We start from the raw sequence: 20621 nt of genomic DNA, 5'->3' as shown, positions 1-20621 counted from the left end.
TTTTTGAGTATCTATGTTCTTTTTAGGAATTACGAGATATTTGTAGGAATTACAGACTGGAATTCCACGGGGCTTTCTGAACATCTTGGTGTACCTCCTAGGAATTTCAGGATGCTTTTTCTTCTAGAGTTTTCCAGGCCTTTTTCCCCGTGCTTTCTAGGAAATTTCAGGTGCTCTCTAAGCATCAGAGAGTCATTTCTAGAAATATCTAAATGCTTTCTTGGGATGTGGATGTGAATAAGAGCACTTTCTGGAAATTTCCCAGTACTTTCTAGGAATTTCCCGTTGCTTTCTAGAAATTACCGACTGCCTTCTAGGCATTGCTGAGCGCTTTCTAAGACTCGCAGTGAGCTGCCCAGAAACATCTTTGATCCAAAGTCCAGGCTGCTAACGTTCTCCAAGAAGCCACAGGGCTACACAAATGTCTCTGCAGCGCACAGCATCTATTTCTAAATAAATAGAAAGGGGCCTACCTATTTTATCTTTGAACAGCAATACTGTGGCGAACCATAGAAGTACAGCAGTCTGTTGAGCTTCTGCCATGGTTCAGATGTTTTTTCAGCGTCTGGAATTCTCAGCACAAATAAATTCAGGGATATGGCAAAACAGAGCGTATCTGGAGTACTTGAGCAGGGGGTGATGCCCCAGTGAGAGATGCTGAGGTTCGCTATAGCAAAACACTTGCTCAGGGGGAGGTGGCAAAGGGCTTGCACAAGCTATCAGATATTCATCTTTCCTTCCAGAACAAGTGCTGCTCCCAGTCCTGAAGCCTCACACCTGATTTTAGCATCATTAGATAATTCTCCCTGGGTCTCTTCTGCCCAAGCTCAGCCAACATGTTACCTTTCTGCAGGAACCAGTCCTGGCTCAAACCACTGCTCTGTCCCCTGCCTGGACAGCCACCATTTGAAGAAGGAAGGCATGGCAGGGGGGATAGGTCTCTAAAGGCTGCCTCTGCCCTGCGTAAGGTATTTCACATCTTGCTTCCTTTTCCCAAAGAGCAGCAGTCTTCCTCAGTGCTCCATTCTCAAATACCAACCCTCTGCAGTCTGGCAGTGGAGCAGAGCTATTTGCAGCAGTGGTGGGCTGATGATTCCCACGAGTTCTGGATGGGGTGCTGGTGCCCGCTCACTCAGTGTGACGTGTTTCTGTCATAACTGTTTTCCATCACCTCTCTTTTTCCCAACATTTTTCCTATTAAACCGATAATTTTAGATCTGTCGAGAATGTCTGAGGGTGATTTTTTTTTCCCTGTGCCTTCAATTTAAAAAAAAAAATAATGCGTAAGGAGAAGAACGCCCTTAGATCACTAGCCAAGGGCAGGCTGTGCCCTGAACCACATTCATACTGAAGTGCCAGTGTTGGGAAGTTAAGGTTTGGCCAGGAAATGGTCTCAGCGGAGAGCAGGGCCTCTGAGCTGTCTGGTGAGATTAGCTTCTGGTTTTTGGGAGGCTATTGCGGTTCAAAATCCATGGCTGGGGCAGATGCAGAGCACTGCAGGCTGGTTTTTCTGCCTATTTTGGCAGCCTTTTAGAGGCAGGAAGATGGTGTCATGTTGTGTCTGGCTGCGGTGGGGAGGCGAGGAGGACATGAGTCTTCTCAAGAGGTCACCTGAGGTATGGGCAGGGGAAAACACAGCTGTGCAGGTGAGACCAAAATCCCAGACAGGACATCACTGGTGATACAAAGACATTTTTCTGTTTCTAGCAAAACTTTCATAGAAAAGCGAGTGCCTGTGGGTCCCTCCTCTGATGGCTTCTGCCTCTCCACCATGAAGGTTGTGGCAGGGCTGTGTCTCAGCTCTCTTGTCACCAAAATCAAAGCCCCTCTGCCTTTATCTGATAATTTTGTTAAATTAACTTTCTAAAGGGGGCAGTAAATGGAGCGGGTAACCTTTGCCCATTTTTGGTTTAAACAGATCAGGAATTACGGCTGGAGCTCGCATTCACTGAACAGACCGCACCGTAGAGGTGTGCAGGTGTGGATATTGTAGCACGTGGCATTAAACCCTATTACAAAACTGTTTAATTGTGCATCCGAAAGCTCTGCCTTCAGGCCTGCAGAGAAGATGGCGCCCACAACTTCTCCACATGGGCTGTGCGGGGTGTAAGGGAGCTACACAGCCTGTATGGTAATGTGGTGTGTCTTTTTTTATTATTTTATTTTATTAATTTAACCACAAACACTCTTTAGATAACTTTAAAAAAGAGAGGACTGAAACAAAGCAGCCGTCGGACAGAACCAGCCCAAACCCTCACAGACTCCGCCCCCCCCCCAGGGGCCGCCCCACAGCGGCCGCCATCACGGCGAGGCCGCCGCCACCCCCGCCACGTGACGCCCTGTCCCCGCTTGGCATTGGCCGAGCGCGGTCACGTGCCGCAGGAGGGAGGTGGGGGCGTGCGGCCGCGGTTGCCAAGGCGACCGGAGGCGGCGGCGGCGGCCCTCAGGTAGGGGTAGGCCGCGGCCTGGCCCGGCCCGGGGGGCTCCGGGGGGTTTCTGGGGGGTCTCTGAGGATCTCTGGGGACGCTGTGGGGTCGCTGACCCTCCCCTCCTGCCCTTCTCCCCTCCAGGTGTGTCGCCGGTGAGCCCCGGCGGCGCCGCTCGGCGATGGGCGACGTGCTGGCTTACGAAGCCGAGCTGCTCGGGCTGGTCAGAGAGGTCGGTGTGCGCTTATTTTCCCTTTTTTTCCACTCTTTTTTGTTCAAATAAGCAAGGGGGGGTTCAGAGCACTTGTGTTTGGGAGCAGGGTGGTGTAAGCGCTGCGTGCTGTGGGTGTGCAGCCGGGCAAGCGTTTGCTGTGCCTGGAAGTCAGAGGTTCACAGGGCTTAACGTGCATTAAATGCCAGCAGCCACACGTCTGATAATTAAAAAAAATATATTGTTTGTCGTAAACAAGGCTTTTGTTAAAGGGACGATTAAATTGATTAGACCCTGGATAGCTCTGGGGCTCGGGTCCAACGTGTGGCACTGGTGAGAGCCGTAAGCCAGGTGGCTTGGCTGCCATCTGATTTTGTGCCTCTATAAAATTGCAGAGGCACATAAAAGCCCCAGAAATGACAAAGGCCAGGCTGAAGTCCTGAGACCACCAGTCTCCATGGTTTAATGCCTAATCAGGGTTCTCTAGCTAGGTGCTCCTCTACCCACATTGCCCGTTAGATGATATTCTGAAGCGTGCAACAGTCCTATGGAAAAAAAATGCGAGAGACAGACCTTAAAGGGTGGGCATTTCTCTGGTGCTTTATGCTTTTGCCTTCCAGATAAATTGGCTAAATGGGATGTTTGTGATTGGGAACAGGGACACAAGCTGTGATCTCTGTTGCTTGTTACTGTCACGTTCCTTTGATCAGCACAGTCTCAGTAGCCTGACTGAGACCTGAAGTGAGCAGCAAACAAACCAGCAGCCTCCCACCTGCACCGTGTGCTTGTGTGACCCAATTTGCTTCACAGTTCTGCAGGCGCCAGCGCTGTGATCAGGGACAGCATTCAGCCACTATTGTGCCCAGCTTTTCCCAGGCTGTCTGTTGAAGGCTTGGACTCTCTGCCTAAAGAGTTTATTAAAAGACAAAATCTTACAAAGCCTATTTTTTTTGTTTGTTTGTTTTTCAGAAAACAAGTTAAAAAGTTCTAAGTACTCAATCATTAATGTAGTACTGTTTATGTTAACAGTTAAGAAAATAAATTATTCCAGTTCACTGTGGCAATGTTGGACACCCAGATCAAGGCTGCAAGACAAAATGTGATGTCCTGCCACAGCAACCAAAAACTAAGACTAATGAGATGGGGGAGGAGAGGGAAGACATGTAATATCATGACTGTGGGAGGAAGAGAGAGGGCTGTTCTTCTCTTCTTCATATGAGCAATGCTTGGGTAGCTGGCTGTTGATTTGGCTAATGCAGCTTCACATATCATGGGTGAACTGGCTTAGGATTCCAGCTTTGTGGCTGCTGAAGAGTCACACCGAGGAATTCTGTCCGCCGAGAATGTTATCTGCAAGGAAGTTATTTACTTTTTTATTCAGCTGAGGTGTTGGCAGTAATGGATTCTCTTTCTTTTTTCTTCTTTGGTTGCATTAAGTTACTGTCTAAACTGGGGGGCATCATACTTTTAGAGACAGTGTGCTTGGTTTTGAATACTGTTGTCTAAGATGTAGAAGGAAACCTAAGTTAAGAAATGGTAGGCTCTTACCATGTGAGACGCAGTTGTTTGTTCCTGTATAATCTTTCAACATTTATGGACCATGCTACAGAGAAACTTTTAAGGACTTTGGCAATTCATGGATCACTCTTTGAAGCACTAATAACCTAAGAAAAATATTTCTGTATGTTTTTATCTTGCAGTATTTGGATTTTGCAGAATTTGAAGAAACAGTGAAGGTATTTGCAAAGGAATGTAAAATAAAAGGGAAGCCTCTACCCAAAACAGCAGGTGTTTCCTTGAGAGATTCAAAAGCCTTGCCTGTGCAGGTAACGCATCACTTGCACTTATTTTGAATAATACTCAAAAGGGTTTAAGTTCGCTAACCACTGTGTGAATTATTACAGCACTGTCTGAACCGATTCTTGTTTATTTGGAGAAGGCTGCTAGCAGTCTTCTTTCAGTGCAGGAACCTCCACATTTGCTTTTTTTGAAGAGCTTCAATCCTTCTGAACCTAAGGCAGTAGTTTTGGTTCACAGTATTTTAGGTTTTTAGCTTGATGTACTTTGAAAGGCTGATTTTCAGATGCTGCAGGTATTTGTTTTTCCCTTATGGTAAAGGTGGGTCCCCAGATCGATGTATGAAAATTCTTTGCTTCTTGTATCAATGGGTGATTCAGGCTCTCAAAGAGATTAGAGATAGTTGGAGAAGGAATATTTAGCTGGTCATCAAATGGTAAGAGGTTTTGGGTAAAGCTTTGATTTGGCATCTTCAGATGGCACTTGGATTCTTCACTAGCCTATGTAGCCTTTGAAAAATGTTACTCTTCTGTGTTTGTTTTTTGACTGAATGCTTTTTCCCTTTGCAGAAAGATTTGCTAGCAGCGTTTGAAAATGGTGAGCAGAAAGCTTTCTTCCAGCTCTGGGAGGAGCATGTTTCATCTTCGGTCCGGGACAATGAACCTGCTGCTCAGAAGCTGGAGTTCTATCTTCACATATACTTTGCTACATACCTCTTGAAACACTCTGTGGGAAAGCCTGTAAGTTTCCTTGACGGTTTGAACTTCAGATTGGCTTCATTTGTTTTACTTGATATACTTGTCTTTAGTGCAGATGGCAGTGGGATGCTTAGTAAGAAGTCACAGAGTACACATCTGGATTTTGGGCAGCAGTCCACATTTTAGATGAAAGCAGACACTTGTATTGTGAAGTGAAGAGATGGAATTTGTTCCTTATTGTGGAGCTCCTGAAATATCTTGGAAAATACCAGTGTGCTGACATTTTCACACCTCTAATTGTATACACTGAGATTTCAAATTTGAAGTTAATGTCTTTAGGTCTCTGCTTACATCTGCCAGCTTTACAGTGCATTCAGAACAGCAATCTTCTAAATAAATATGTGGTTTTATTTCCTAGGACAAAGCTGAACTTGAGGAAAGGATTTCTCACTTTAAAGCATACCTTGAAACAAAAGGCGCTGCACTGAGCCAGACTACAGAGTTTCTTCCCTTCTATGCTTTGCCGTTCGTTCCCAACCCTATGGTGCATCCTTCATTTAAAGAACTTTTCCAGGTACTTTGCAGAAATTGTATTTATTATGTGTGTTGTTTTTTTTTCCCTTGGAATGGTAAGTGTTAAATGATATTTGATTTGGTAATTGCTTTTATCATTTCCTCTAACAGAAACTGTACAATCATAAAAGAAGACATTTCATGGAGGAGTGTAATCAATAGCAGAATAACATCTTAAATATTTGAGTCTTAAACGGTGTGCTGACATTAAAAAATAAATAAATGCCTCTTCTTCCTTTCCACACAACCCTGAAATATGCTTGCTTATGGGAGTCACTGTGTAGTAGTGCAACTCCACTTATGTGCTTTGAGGATGTTGCCCCGGGGTATTCCACTATCTGTGTGTACAGTTTGGTTTTAAAACACGATAGCTAGGCATAAGAAGACTGAAGCAATTTCATTGAATGTGGAAAAAAGAAAGTCAACTTTATAAGTAATTAACTAATCTTCCTGTAGCAGAAATTGAGGATGTAATTGTCTTAATTGAGACAATAAGTCAGTGTTGTCTGTGTTTCCTGAGAGTTGTTGGTTTTTTTTTTCTTCCCAGAAATACTGGAAGAGCATAGCTGTGTTTAGTGGCTTAGTGACTCTTGCCACAGGCATTTTTACTGCTTAATAAATCTTGTTAACTACATTTTAGCCTTTGCCTGTGGCTGTTTCAGAGTTCAGTTCTTAGGCACATGCAAGTTCTTAGGTGCATGTGCATGCAAGGTGAGGAAAGAGTATAAAAGTTAGTGTGGTTCAGCTTCAAAATAGATTTTCATTGCCAGGTGTACTGATGATCTACAGTTATTCTGTCGATGACGGGGTAATAAAGCACCTTCACATTGACTGCCTTCTGAGCACCATGCGGGGGGATGCTTAGGAGATGCTGTCTGGAGTATTGGTGGCAATTCCTATGGGTAGGGTGCTGCTCCCATTCCACCTGCTGACAGCTTGTTCCTGCAGTGGAAAACTGTCATTAACTTCTTGGTTATGTGGCACGCAGCTGGCTGTGCTGCTGCACTCGAACTGGATCGAGAAACTGAGCTGCTGTATTGCATGTGGATGTGTGGGTATAGAGCTCCCCCATGTCTGCACACATGTGCACAGATTTGTTTGTGAAGTACGTGTAATGTTTTGCAGGGCTATATGCTTGATGTGCCCCACCATCCTACCACCTGGGTGGTTGTGCTGGCTCACCTAAGGGGCTGTGGGCAGTCACTGTGGTGGGAAGGGGTATTTTAATCCATGTTGCTGTCACACATGGTTTGATATCAAATCAAACCTGAAGTGATCCTTGCCCTAGGGCTGACTTTATATGTAGCAGCTGATGAGGAGCTTTAGTTTAACACCAAAAAAGGCATATGCTGCAATTTTCCTTTGGGACTAGCTATAAATAATGAGATGTGCTAGTTGACATCAGGCTTGGGATATGACGACTTTTTTAATTATACTTAGCAGCTTTTTTTTGTTGTTGTTGTAGAATGCCTTATCTAAGACAAGATCCTGGGGTTTATTCATAGTAACTCTGTCAAAGCTCTTAGTCCACAGTCACTCATGTTTTCTCGTGGGAATTGTACAATCCACTCTGTGTTAGTGTGGAAGCACAGGTTGTTTTACATTTGAGAAAGAACAGCAGTGAGTCACTAGTCTACCAAGCAGTGTTCTTACAGCATTACTTTTTTCTCAGGCATCTGATACTTTATAACTGGAGTTCCTTGCTGCTTGTTTAATATATCTTAAAAAATAATATACACTTCTTTCTGTAGCAGACACAGCGCCTTTGGTAATATACGACATCTTGTGTGGTGCACCCTGCTTGTTACTAAATTGGTGAATGCAGCAAGTAAATTCTGTATGCTCTCCAACATGGTGAGATAAGGGCAAAAGGGCAAGTTTGAGCTGCAAGAGCAGCTTGCAATGTATACAAATACAGCAGTAACCTAGGAAGCCCCTGCTATTTTTTTGGAATATGTTGCTTTTTCACTTATCGGAAGATAACTGCTTTTTCATCTATTGGCTAGCTTTTAAGCAGAAGCCAGCTGAACTGAAGGTTTGAAAAACAAGAAATGAGCAATCAGTGAATTCTTAAGTGTATTTTTTTTTCCTTAACTATTATTTTCTTGTGCTTATGAGACAGAGACGCTATGTGAGACAGAAAACAGTATTCCAGTTAGTGGCTGATGCGTTAGTCCAGATTTTCATACGTGAGTCATTTTTTTTTTCTCCAAATGTGTTTTGGAAATGTTGTACCCTGACCACTGATGTCACGTCATGACGCTTGCAGTAGTTACAGACAGAATCTAAAGTCCCAGATTTTGTCAGGAATGACAGATGACTTCGGGGATTTCCTTTTGAAGAATGGAAAATAGCTCATTTTGTGCTTTATTTTAAAAATGTTAAATTCATATTATCTTTTTATCAAGTTGCTTGTATTTTAAAGGTACTTGTAATTGAAAAGCAGTTGTTGCATATTCATACAAGGCACCAATACTGTGTGACAGCTTTCTAAAAACATGATGTGGCTTTAGTTCAAGTATAAGTCTTGTATAGAAATAATACTGAATTTACTCTTGGTGTACTTTTATGAGTAGTTAGCAACCACATTCACTGCAGTAACAGTGAAAGAAAAGCTTTTCACTATAATGTTGGCTGCCTTGTTTACTAGTGGAAGGTTGCTGTGATCCAAACAGTACTTCCAGCAAAGCGTACATATTTGGCGAACAGCTGTCATCATTTGTTTTTCTTTTGAAGGATTCTTGGACATCGGATTTAAGGACAAGATTGGAAAAGTTCCTGTCTCTGACTCTCAAAGCCAGCCAGACTCCCAGGCTTCTCACTTTATTTGTATCCTTTTGAGAAAATACTTTGAAGATCATTAGAATTACTGTAAAGAGACAGTATAATTTATCAGAAGAGTATGCTGTTAAGATCTATTGTACAACTGCAGTAACATTGCAGTTTAATGTGTTTTGGTAGGAAACATTCAAAACTCTATGTTCAAAATGAAACTTTTGAAAAAGTAATGCAAAGACAATGTATGGATGCATATGAAACCGTGTATTTATTATATGACCCTTCTCTGCTTCTGTGTGTGATGTACAGGATACCCCAAAGCCCTACCCCTCTCTCTGTGTTTGTAAAGCTCTTAATCTTTTCAATTAGCCATTTCAGGGACTAGCTGAAAGTTTTCCAGGGCCTTTAAGGGTTCCAGAAATCACTGTTTTATTAAATGAGTTGTCTTTCAGACTATTTTTTCTTCTAATATTGTTTAAGCTGTGTTGTCAGGCCTTATTTGCAGACTAACTAGCTGTATGACAAGAGAATCTTCTCCATTTTTGGTCAGTATAGTTAAAGGCAAGGCAGAGAGAACTGAACTGGAGTCTTTGTTTCTGCCTGCCTCCTGTTTTAACAGGACAGGTTTAAAATCCTTTTCTTCCTACATCTTACTCCATCCTAAAACATCATGCCACTGTGGAATTGAATGAGAGCTGGAAATGATATTTTTCCTACGCCATTCTATTTGCCAGGATAAGGAGCAATGATCAAAAGAGTCTGCTTTCACTTCCATGTTAGAGCAGTGTGTGTGTGTGTGTGCATGACTTTGAACAGTTATATTTCTCTCTGTTTATTCATCTTTATGTAGTAACGTACTGGATACTGACTGAACCCTAAATATTTGTTAGAATATGTTGTTTGCATATTTGTATATTGATTTTATGAGCAGTTTGACTTTGTTGTTGTTGTTAATATATTTAGTCTGGATTTACCATATTTTCAGATTTGGATCTTGTATGTGCAAAGGTCAGCAAAAAGTCTCATGTTTCTATATAACATTGTGCACTTGAAAGATTTTTATGTGTTTATTTTGATTCATTCATTACTGATTTTCCATGAAGCATCAGGTATGGGCTGTTGCCTGGGGCTGCAGGAATATTTGGCTTGGTTGGGTGTGCTAGTTGGTTGAATTTCTCATTCTGTCTCTGGAACTAAATGCATACTTGAAAAGAAATACATTTTCCTGAACAGCTCCTACTCATACAACAGAAGGAGAATGGACAGTGCAACAAAGGTAAATGTGGAGATGTGGTAAGGATATTCTGTAAGATTATTAGTGGCTATAAATGTAGCAAAAATTAGGCCTACAATGACAGGGAAATATTTTGATGCATGTCAAAGTCCTTTGAAATCCATACCCCTGTTTTGGTGGTAGCTGTTGCCAGGCTGCTTGAAGCCCGTGGGCTTGAACACAGAGATGTGCTGGGAATGGAAGGGGCCTGTTAGTGGGATTTGCATTTTATCTCTGTTCTGTCCTGAAATAAAATTATGGTAAAAACAAGTGGATAACTCTGTACAAAATGCATGCCGTCTCTCTGGTTTTAGTTATGATTAAAACATGTTTCCTCAGATTTGTTTCCAGTACCCACATAGGCCTATCTGCATCTTTCAGGCTTCACATTTCAGTCCTTCACTCTGAAGACTGTCAGACCTTCTTAGAGAAAGTAGATTTGTGTTCCTATTCACTTACCCTGTTTAAACTCTTCACATAATACAAATTGGTATCTCCTAAGAATCTCTGAATAAGAATGTCTTAAATATTTCAAGTAGGCTGTTCATAAACACTCATCTAAGTAACTTGGGGTCCTTTAAAATGGTAATTTTAGTGCTAAATCCCATTAGATGCAGATGGCACTTGAAGTATATGCCTTTTAAAAATCAGTTCAACAAGTAGAATTGAAGGTCCTAAGTCCATTGCGTTCATTTTTTCAATTGACTTTTTGTGTTCAGTTTGTTGATGGGAATTTGTATGAGCTCAGCTTGGGTGCCTAAAATTTTTCCTGCTGAGTTGCTTTAATTGCAGTTTTACCTTGAGAATTTATTAGTTGTGTATTGAATTAGAAAGAAAATGAAGGTCATCTCTCATTGTGAGGTTTGGGTTGTTGTTTTTTTTTTTTTTCTAAGTTTGTGGTTTACGTTGTTAGGATGTCATTGAGTAATAGAATGTCATTGAGTAATAGATCTTTATTTGCTAAAAGTCACTTTTTTTCCTTGTCATGGAGATTCCTGAAGGTGGTAATTCCATACTCTGATTTGAAAGACATAACTACTTGATTGGGCCACAGTTATTTAGGGCCTAAGTATTCTTTTATTTCGGTAAGTTCTGTGCTCTGTATGAGTACAGAGATGGTCATAGTATTGACTCCACACAGCCTTAATTTGTAGATCTGTTACACGCCTTAGAGTTTGAGTCAGGGTGGATTTTTCGTAAAGGCTATTTGAGGTCTGTCTCGTTTGAAGGTACCGGGTCTGAGACATTAGTTCTGCAGTATGCTTCTTGGATCACATGGGATCTGCAGTATGTACTCGCTGCTGGAGAATGTTTACATTATCAGTGAAGGAGAAATGTAAAGAAAATTAATCGGTAACATATGAGTCAAGAGTGGTGTGGCAGAGAGTCCTCTTAAACAGCCTTTTGTAAACAGTTGCCAGTCATTAGTCTCACATACTGAAGCACTTCAAGTTTGGGTGGGAAGGTGCATGTGCTTTCAAAGATGTCCTGGAGAGTGGGTGTGCTTTTCCTGATTAACCTGCTACAGTCTCTGGCTCTTCACCCATTTGCCAAATGTGCTTCTTAAGAAGACGTGACAAATGAGCAGAGATAATTACGTAGATGAGAGAGCAAGCCAAGAAAATGGGTATCAGAAGATGCCTGAAGCCAGCACCTTCACTTTGCAGAGCCACTGGCTTTACTGTACACTCTATCTTCCTAAACCAGGTTAGTCCTCTGCCCTTTCTTGTCCCATCTTTCCCTCCACGTAAAAGTAATGATTGTGGTAGGTGTTAGGTCTGGAGCTTGTTTTTAATCCTCTACAACCCTAGTTTATTACAAGCTGGCTGTAGAACGCATTTGTCTGTTGGGAGAGAGAGGGGAAAAAAAGAAACCAAACATTGTGTTACTTTGTGCTTCATGTTCCAGGGGCAGTTTGATTGCTGCTGCAATGTCACTTAGATGGAAAAAGTGTCTTTCAGTGGCAGCTCACTTCTTCCCATTCTGACTCAGATTGCAATGATTTAATGTTTTAAGCAAGCGGCTAAATAGTAATTTTTAACTGGGCTGGTGGCTCCCTGATCCGTCTGCATAAATGCTGGTATTGATTATGGGGATGTGGCAGGAATGCAAGGGGGGAAAATGGAGCAGCATAGGACCAGCTCTTACAACAGCCATCTGTACACGGGTCAGTTACATGCCAACAGAGAAAGCTTCCTGCCTTGCTAGTAAGAGAAACTTTCATGAAATATTTTGCCTTTTTTAGTAAAATTACTGTTTGAGAAGATAGTGCTGTAAAAAATGCAAAATATGTCACGGTTTCATGATTCTTCTCTTTGACTCCCTTTTCTCGGTAAAGACCATTGTTTATAACTGCTAATCCCTTGATTTAACAGAAAAAGGGTAAGTTGGCCGGTTTCTCAATTGCTAAGACTAGCACTCATGAGCTGTGTTGAGAATTGGTTTTGTAGTTCTTCCTGCTGGCTGTAGTTGGAAGATGTATTTTCATCACTGGAAATTTTCTGTAGTAGTCTATGTAAAGCATGCAAATGATGAGAAGATTTATGTTTCATGACTTGATGCTTCAGACTTTCCTCTGAGTGGAAGTCACGCTCTGGATATATCCCCTGGAAACTTCTGAGCTGAAGTTGAATAAAAATATATTCCAATTTGGTCATCCAAGCAAAAGAAGAATGTGCTGAAGAGCAGTTTGCTTTGTATAACGGATGTTCTCAGGGTCTTAATGCATTTAGTATTCTTGTTTTGGAGCCATACAATACTAAGGATGTGGTAGTTGTTTAGCAGTGGTGGCCATAAAATAAAAATTAACTCAAAGTTGAACGATTATTATCAAGGAAGAATAATTTGGGTTGTCTTTGGAATCTATCTTAGCTCTTATTTGTAAGTGCATTTTGCTGTATTTGAACACAACCTGTGGCTTGTCCCAGCCTCTGTTATTTCACACGGGTTTTTGTCCCTCCAAGGAAGTATATAAAAAAAATACCATTAGGGTTGCTAGATTTGCAGGTGGATAAAAAGCATCAGTCACAAATCAGGTGCAGAGTGCTGATTCTTGAATGATTCTCAGAAAGGAGACACTCTCTAAGAGGGGAGGAGGCTGTCGGAATAAAATATCTTCTTTTAAAAAATCATAAATTAAAACATATAGATTAGAAGTAAGAAAATGTACCTTCTCCACATTCTGTGCTTTATTTTAAGACTGTAAATTTATAGCTAAGGTTTGTAGCTGGTTTATTAATACATTTTTTTCTCTAAAAGGTCCCATAAAAAGTTCATTTTGCTAAATTTTCTGAAAGTAGAAATAAGCTGTTGTGCCATCTATTGCTTTTCATCTAAATGGGATAAAACCAGCCTATTTCAGAAACCCTGTAAATCCACAAGATCTATCAAGATCAGAATTCAAAAAGCTACGTGACGACTTACCTTTTTCATTACCTTTTTCATTTATAATGATGGACTTATGGGCAGTTCTACTTGAACAGTATTGTTTGACAGCCTTGTCTCTGAAGTCCACATGTTTATTGCTTTAAGATGTAATTTGTCAGCATGTAACTTCCTGTACAGTTACTTGGGTGATATTTACACATATTGCAGATAGCGATATACCAATTATAGCTTGACAGTAGAAGATAACTTGTGAAGGTTCTGTGAGATAAGCCATGGTATTTAGATACCACTTTCACTCCTTGTTCTTCACTCTGCTGATTATTACCTTGTGCGCAAGCCACCATGGAACAGAGCAGAGGTTTGTGCCTGACTTCAGAGAGCAGGGGAGTAAACAGCGAGGGACAGTTGTGTTTTTAAATAACTGTACATAAATTGTCCATGGCTTGTTTCTCATAGCTGCAAGGTGTTCAGCTCAGCACAGCATGGCAGTATACACAGCAGTTGTGCATGCTGAGTTTTTTTTCAAACAGAGCATAACTGTGCAGTAAAAGTTTATATTGCTGTAGGATTCTCCAGATAACCATCCTAAGGTTTTCCACTTATCAGTTATGTTTCCCAGCACTTCTGTGATACGGGAAGGTATGATTTATATTGTTACGGAAAGAGATAGTGAATCATGAAAGCGCATGATGGTTTCCTTAAAGGTCATGGACAAAGTTCGTTCAAAGCCAGGAAAAGGAATTTAGAAAAGTTTTTAGAAAAGTTTTTCTAATTTCCAGTTTTGCATCTTGAGCTATTTACTTTCCTTTTCTGCCTCCTGGGTCTGTGTGGACCTGAACTGTGTTATATGAGGCTGTTTGGAATGCTGTATTCGAATCCAAGAAGTTTTGAAATCTGTGAAAAAGAATCCTACCTCTGTTTGGAATTCCATAGTCAAGCTAATTCCTGCACCTTGTTTTAACAGAAAGTTTTATGGTAAATATTCAGCCTGTTTGCAGATGGGTGCTAGCTCTTTTTCACAACACAGGAGCAAAGCTGGCTTCTCATCAAACTATTTTAAAATGTAATGTTTTAGCAAAATACAGAAGCATCAGGAGTAAAAATAGCGTTATTGTGCCTCTTTTCATAGTTTTGTCTGGTTGTAGGGATGCCTGCTCTGGTTCCAGCTCTAGATTGTGTTCCTGACTTCCATGTATAATGTTAATTTTGATAGGTCTGAGAATGGGAATGAAGGACACAGATTTTGGCATTTAGTTTGCTTCTTTCATCTCTAAATTAACTTAATCTGAAGAAGCAAAATGTATTAGGAATTTTACTTTTCTTTAATTTAGACAATATAAATAGAAATAAAAAAGAAAAATTGGTGTTATTTCCAGAAACTGAAGTGGGTATTAAAAGTAACTAATATAGGTCACCATAAACAAATAAATAATGGAATCACCTGAAAAAAAATGTTGGAAAATTGAAGGCATCTATGATCAAATGAAGTAGGGACTTACCTGCAACTTCTAAGAATCCACTGACTATTTTAAGAATGCGTGGGGAGCTGGTTAACTTGTAGGTGATTTTTTTTTTTCTGAGCTGTTCCATTTTCTTTAAAAGATGCAAGACGTAGTATGTATTGTAGAATATGTAGAGACCTACGTAACTTAATTGTCAATGGACCATGTCTATAAATCAACAGGAAAAAACTCCCAGCTTTACAATGTAACTTTCCAAGCACTTGCCTTAATCTTTGTTACTTTCTTTCTCCTTTTCTGTTTTATTTTTGAAGTAGCAGCTAGAGCTTTGCAGTTACTCTGTAATGTTTTTACCTGCTGTTACTTTAGTGAATGTATAAGATGGTGCATGCATCTGGTGTGTAGGTAACAAGAAAACTTCACCACATCTGGGCTGCATTTTGTCACTAATTCTTCTGATTAGATGATCACACTCATTTTGTCTCTAACAGCACAGAACTTCTTGTATTAGGACTTGTTTTAAAACAGTATCCTTTTCACAAGACTTTTACTGTCTTGTAGTTATATTGCTGCAATATATAGCTGTGAAGCAATTGATTGTGCAATTAAGATAAGTACTTGTAATGATGAAATAAAATCACACTGCTAGTGTGGAATTATCCTTGCAGTGAAGTTCTACCCTTTGGGTAGAATTCCACATCAGCAGCCAAAGTTGTCCCTTCAGAGCAGTAAAAATGTTCCTGGGTTCTCTGCCCTTTTAGTTGAAAAGGTGATTTTATTTCCTTTTTATTATTATCTTGACAGAAATGTTGCAGCATCTTCATCAACAGCTAGTGGAGTCTGAGCACAGGACCATGACCTACCTGAAGCGATTTAACAAAATGCAAGCAGACTACCATAATCTCATTGGAGTCACTGCAGAGCTTGTGGATTCCTTGGAGGCAACAGTCAATGGCAAGATGGTAAGAGGTGACTTGGATGTGTACCTACTTCACTCCTTCCACCCCCCAAAAAATGGAAGAGAGAATGCCACTAAAAAGTGAATTAAACTTCATAGTTATAAGTATTTCTGTAAGGATTGTGTCTCTTTACTGATGAAACAGTGCTTGGGTTGAGTTTCTTCCATTGCCCCTGTGTACTCAGAAATCTTGTAGAAAATAGCATCATCTCAGATCTCTCGTGGGAGTCTCCTTTTGAGCTTTGGCATAAGTAGTGATTAGAGGGCGTTACTGTGATCACTGACTGCAGTTCAGCCCATCAGAAATTCTTGTATATTTTAAAACAGCTGCCAGGTCAGCTTTAAGTTGCACAGTAGCGGAAACAATCTTCTCTATTTATTCAAAATTTCGGTGAGGAAAAGCTTTACTCTCTGTTCTGTGAAGATGAACTTGTTAATTTAGTTAGTAAGGGAACTGGTTGGGGAGATGAGCGAGTCATTTACTGTATCAAATGGGCTACACGTATTTATTTGCCTGGAGAAAAAACAGCTTTCTTATGGGTATTTCTTATCCAATGAGGTTTTACACTTCATCTTTTGTGCAAGCAGGCCTCTGTGCTATAACTTCAGTATAACCTGAAGATGATTCTTAGAGCAGATGTTAGTGGCCTCTAGGTGCTTTTAAGGGATCTGTGAATTGTTAGCAGGGAGAATGACCTTGGAGTTCCCGTGCTGCTTGCTGAAATATCAGTATGCACCTTCCTCCTCTCATCAGCATGAAGATCTTGTGGCTTGCCACTCTGCAGCTGGGATTACTGTCTGCTTATATCACTACTGCAGGGAAGAATTTGCCTGCATGTGTGGATTTTGTTTTACAACAGATTAGGAAACGTATCTACTGATACATTTCATGAGTTTCAAAAGCAATAAGAAACATAGCAGTCATTTCCTGACTACTGTTTCAGGCTTCATTGCTCTCTGAGGTGATATTCCCTTACGTTCTGTGGTAGAGGATGGATGCTTGTTAAATTTTTTTTTTTGTAAGCCTTGTACCGTGCAGTCATTTGATCCTTCCCAAATGTGTCCAGTTGATGGTGCTCTTTCGTTAGGATTCTTGGTTTCTGTCACTCCAAAGCGCAGCTGGACACTGAATAAAATAATGTTGAAATTACAGCATTCTGAATTTGGAGGGTCTTGTTTTCTTGCTGTAAGTGTCCCTATTCCCCTTTCTATAATCTCTCTCCTCTGTTTGTGGGTAACAAATAACTATTCTGCAGTTAGGCAGTTCTGCTGTGGCGTAGATTTCTCAGAACAAAAACTCTAAACCCGCTGAGATGTTTTGCCTTGGAAAGTAAAGTCCTCTACTGCATAACTTATTTTTATTCTCTCTTCTGTACAACTGTGATTTAAATTCTACTCTTCAGATAGGTAACACTTCAGCGTATCATTGTTTATGTCTAAAGCTTAAAACTGCTTCATACTTACTGTTGGAGAACTTACTTCCTGACTGAGGAAAATCACTGGTGTGACAATTCACTTTTTCTTCCAGATTCTGAAATTGTTTAGTGCAAGTTCTGAAAAACATAACTATTCCCTGATGAGCAGAGTTCACAATTTTCTTAATTTCTGAACAAAACTATAGTTTGAGTACATACCTTGCACTTGCATCAAGTGTGTGGTTTCTAGCCCTCAGAAACCCTCAAGTATACAAACGCTTGTCTGGTAGAAAATATCGGTTTTGTATAATCCTGTTCTCTTGTTATATTTCCTAATTTTTAGATCACACCAGAATATCTTCAAAGTGTTTGTGTTCGCTTGTTTAGCAATCAGATGAGACAAAGTGTAGCACAAAGTATTGACTTCACAAGGCCTGGAACAGTAAGTATTAATGTTTGTGTGTTGTTTTTTTTTTCTTGCTTTGTTTTGTACAATACTACTTGAGCTGTGTATTAAACAAGGGATTTGAAATAGTAAGAGATGAAAGATAGTGTTTGCATAAGAATGTGGCGTAAAGTTTTGTTGATCTTATCTGCTGGTGAATGACAGTTACGTAGTTATAGCTGCATAAATATGATTAATTCTCTTGTTATGATAACACAGTGAGCTGTGCGTTTGTTAAAACTGCTAACGATGTGGGTTTTTGGGGGGGAAAAAAAAAAGCTAATGTTCTGAGTGTGGTTTGGTGGCATGTCTTAATCAATTTTAATGTAGCTAAGAGGAGGTGGTTGCATTGCTCTGCCCTGGACACATGCTCTGTTCCTTTCTGCTGTCAGTGATGCTCCTATAATCCCAGAGTGAGTTGGTTTAACCAGCGAAAGAAGGAGCATCAGACAGGATAATGAGAACACGTGGGGAAAAGAGGAGGAAGGGAGGACTTCCCTTTTTTTCTAAGAGCTCTTGTTAGAATCATACATCTAAGATACGTTGTTGATTTAGATGACGGGCTTAGCTTCATATCTAAAGTTCTTCATTCTTACCAACAAGCATCTCAGGATGCCTGTTTGGTTTTTTGTTTCCCTTTCCATCAGTCTCTTGTTATTGTCAGATGGCTACAGTTTACCTGGCTGCTTGTGCCCATTTCTGCTCCACTCAGTCTTTTATGCTGTTGTGGAGAGGGAGCTTTTTTTTTTTTTCAGCAGCAGAACCATCTTAGGGTAGTTTCTAGTGTCCATGAAACTGTGCCTGCAGGTGTGAAATATTACATGACTTAATGATAGTGTAAGAGCTGTTCAGTGGCACAACCTGTTTTAATATCTAGCTTGTTGAGACCTTTTCTTGCTTCATGTTTTTCAAATAAGTGTTAATATTAGAACTCCTCAAACATTTGAATAAAATACTGTGCCACTACTTTAGAATGACATGCCAAATTCATGACTTAAGCTTATTATCTTGGCCATGGCAGACATTCACGTGTACTTAACTTTGCTGTAAGAGAGCTCTGTGAAGTGTCAAAGGAAAAGCAGAAGAAAATAAGATGCTCGTTCCTTGTTCTAGCCAAAAATTTTAATAACAAAACCACTACGGGTACATTTTGTTCCTCTTGAAGATCTGTTACAGAAAGATGAGGAGATAAGAATATTCCTTTTTCTTTTTTTCTATGTTATTATTTTCAGAGGTAGATATTATTCTTCACTGTTCTTCAAGCTGAATTAAATACCCTTGCTTCATTGTTGATGGTCAGAACTCCTGTCTCATTTAAGAGGTGCACTCTTTTGCAGGCTGTGTTTCCAGGGGTTCAGGAAGGAACCAGGATCTCTGTCAGCTACCTCAATGTCAGGGATAGTCTATAATTCCTCTCTGATGCCCACCATGTCTATGGTGCATGGTTATGCCATGTCCCACCCCTTATCATAGCCCCCTCCTCCTGCCAGCCTTCTAACCAACAATTTTCTGGGATCTTCCATTATTCCTTATCGACAGCTTTCCAAGGTAATGCTTGGTGTACCCCAATCATCTGCATTTTGCCATCTGGTGCAGCCATATGCACTCTGCTGTCTGTTCCTGTACTTTAGTTGCACCAAGGCTTCCCTTCTTCTACACTTTCAAGTTGCTCCATTTGTGTAGTGCTGCCTTATTATTTCTGTTCTTTGTGTCATAAGTTGACCCTCTGATCTCTTGAACCCTTTTGGGAAGTGAACAGAGGGAAAAGTGTCATCCCTGTGGAAGTTGCTGATTTTTGTCTTTATCCACTGCAGAGTGTACAGAAGTGATTGAAGCTGCATCTTAACTGATAAACGCTGGGTGGATTATTGCTAGACATGTAGCTTTTAGCTATAAATGTCTGTTTCATTCTCTGTGAAAGAAGACTTTATAAGACTTTTCAGATCAATAAGTGATCATGGAAGAAGTGGGTAAGCAGCAGTGTATAAACACAGTGTATCAGCCAGGATCTCTGTCACACTTTTTAAGAGCCAAATAGACCAGTAGTTACTATTTACCAGGAATGGTTGATGCTTGGTTGCTCCTCCAGGACAGATTAGGTGACAGTTCAAAATCTCTTCCTTTTTCTTCTACAAAATGATGCTCAAATAACTATCGACCTTCTGTATCATGTTTGCTTACTGCTGCTTCTCTAAAAGCATCTCTAAAAGCTTATTTGCTCTGGAAATGCATTTGCCGCTGTACTTGTGCCAATGTGCCCACTTTAACGTAATCTCCAGCTATGTAGGTAGGTCAGAGAAAGAGGTTTTGATGGTGGTGGTTTTTCTGCTCTCCTGGAAGTAAATTTTTGCCTCCTTTCTGTCCCAAATTTACTAGGTTAAGCTGAGTATAACTGTGTTCTTTTGGCACAGTTGAATCTGTTTTTATATGAGGTTTTACTCACATAACTGTTTCAGTGTGACTTTATGGCTCCCCTACCCGCAGTACTTGAGGCAGTTGTTGTGCCATCAAAGTTCTCTAGGGAAGGGCCAGGACAACTATAGCACTGAGTCTATTTAGATTAAGGGTTTCTCAGCTGGTTCAGGTCACTCCTTGACAGTGAGGTTATAGTAGCTACTGTGGTTGAAATCTAACGCCGTTTCTATAAGCAGGCTCATGTACTCAGGCAGTCTGAGGCATTAGCCAAGTTACAGAGACGAGGCTAATCACAGTCCTTGCTGTAGACCTTGACTAAAACATAACCAGGTTTCCTAATCTTATCCTTGTATCCTCCTTGATTAATAATATTTTCTTGTTTATTTCCCATGTAAAGAGTTTTGTTTTCATATGTGAACAGCAAACATGCAGAAACACAAATAAGTAAGAAGAACAAATATATATGGTATGTATATAGCCCCAAAATACTTCTAACCACTCCCTGCCCCTGTTGATCCGTGAAGCCAGATGAGACTGACTAAAAACCAAATTCAGACTGTTGGTCATTAAGGCATCACATTACTTTTTCTTTAGGAGTTCCAAATTCCTCATTGTTATACACTTAGCTGTTATTGTTCTATCCTTAAGTGGTTTCAGGTTTTCAGATAAGTTTTGGAATAAAGCTGGAGGCATCATGACCTAGTCAACATAGCAGAACGCGTTTGCAGCATCTGTGCTGGATTTGTGTTGGAAGGTCCCATCACTTCTTGCTTATAATTAATTAG

The 20621-nt window shown here is 40.5% G+C and overlaps 1 protein-coding gene across 4 annotated transcripts in view; it reads left to right on the top strand.

Moving 5' to 3' along the window:
* Positions 1-2317: 2317 nt before the first annotated feature.
* ARMC9 (armadillo repeat containing 9) overlaps positions 2318-20621 on the top strand; it is a 64285-nt gene continuing 45981 nt past the window's right edge. For 2 of the 4 annotated variants that reach the window (XM_068691705.1, XM_068691704.1), the window contains exons 1-9: positions 2320-2447; positions 2571-2658; positions 4338-4463; positions 5004-5174; positions 5551-5706; positions 8442-8534; positions 9735-9759; positions 15408-15565; positions 17320-17418. In XM_068691705.1, the coding sequence (XP_068547806.1) occupies positions 2608-2658; positions 4338-4463; positions 5004-5174; positions 5551-5706; positions 8442-8534; positions 9735-9759; positions 15408-15565; positions 17320-17418 (879 nt within the window). In that variant the 5' untranslated portion in view covers positions 2320-2447; positions 2571-2607. Of the gene's footprint in view, positions 2448-2570; positions 2659-4337; positions 4464-5003; positions 5175-5550; positions 5707-8441; positions 8535-9734; positions 9760-11219; positions 11464-15407; positions 15566-17319; positions 17419-20621 lie in introns of those variants that run through there. The other 2 variants (XM_068691708.1, XM_068691707.1) reach the window with 2 other exon arrangements.

The sequence above is a fragment of the Anas acuta genome, chromosome 9 (assembly GCF_963932015.1).
Source record: "Anas acuta chromosome 9, bAnaAcu1.1, whole genome shotgun sequence".
NCBI lineage: Eukaryota > Metazoa > Chordata > Aves > Anseriformes > Anatidae > Anas > Anas acuta.
The sequence above is the reverse complement of the archived record's forward strand: the minus strand, read 5'-3'. Positions and strand labels throughout refer to the sequence as shown.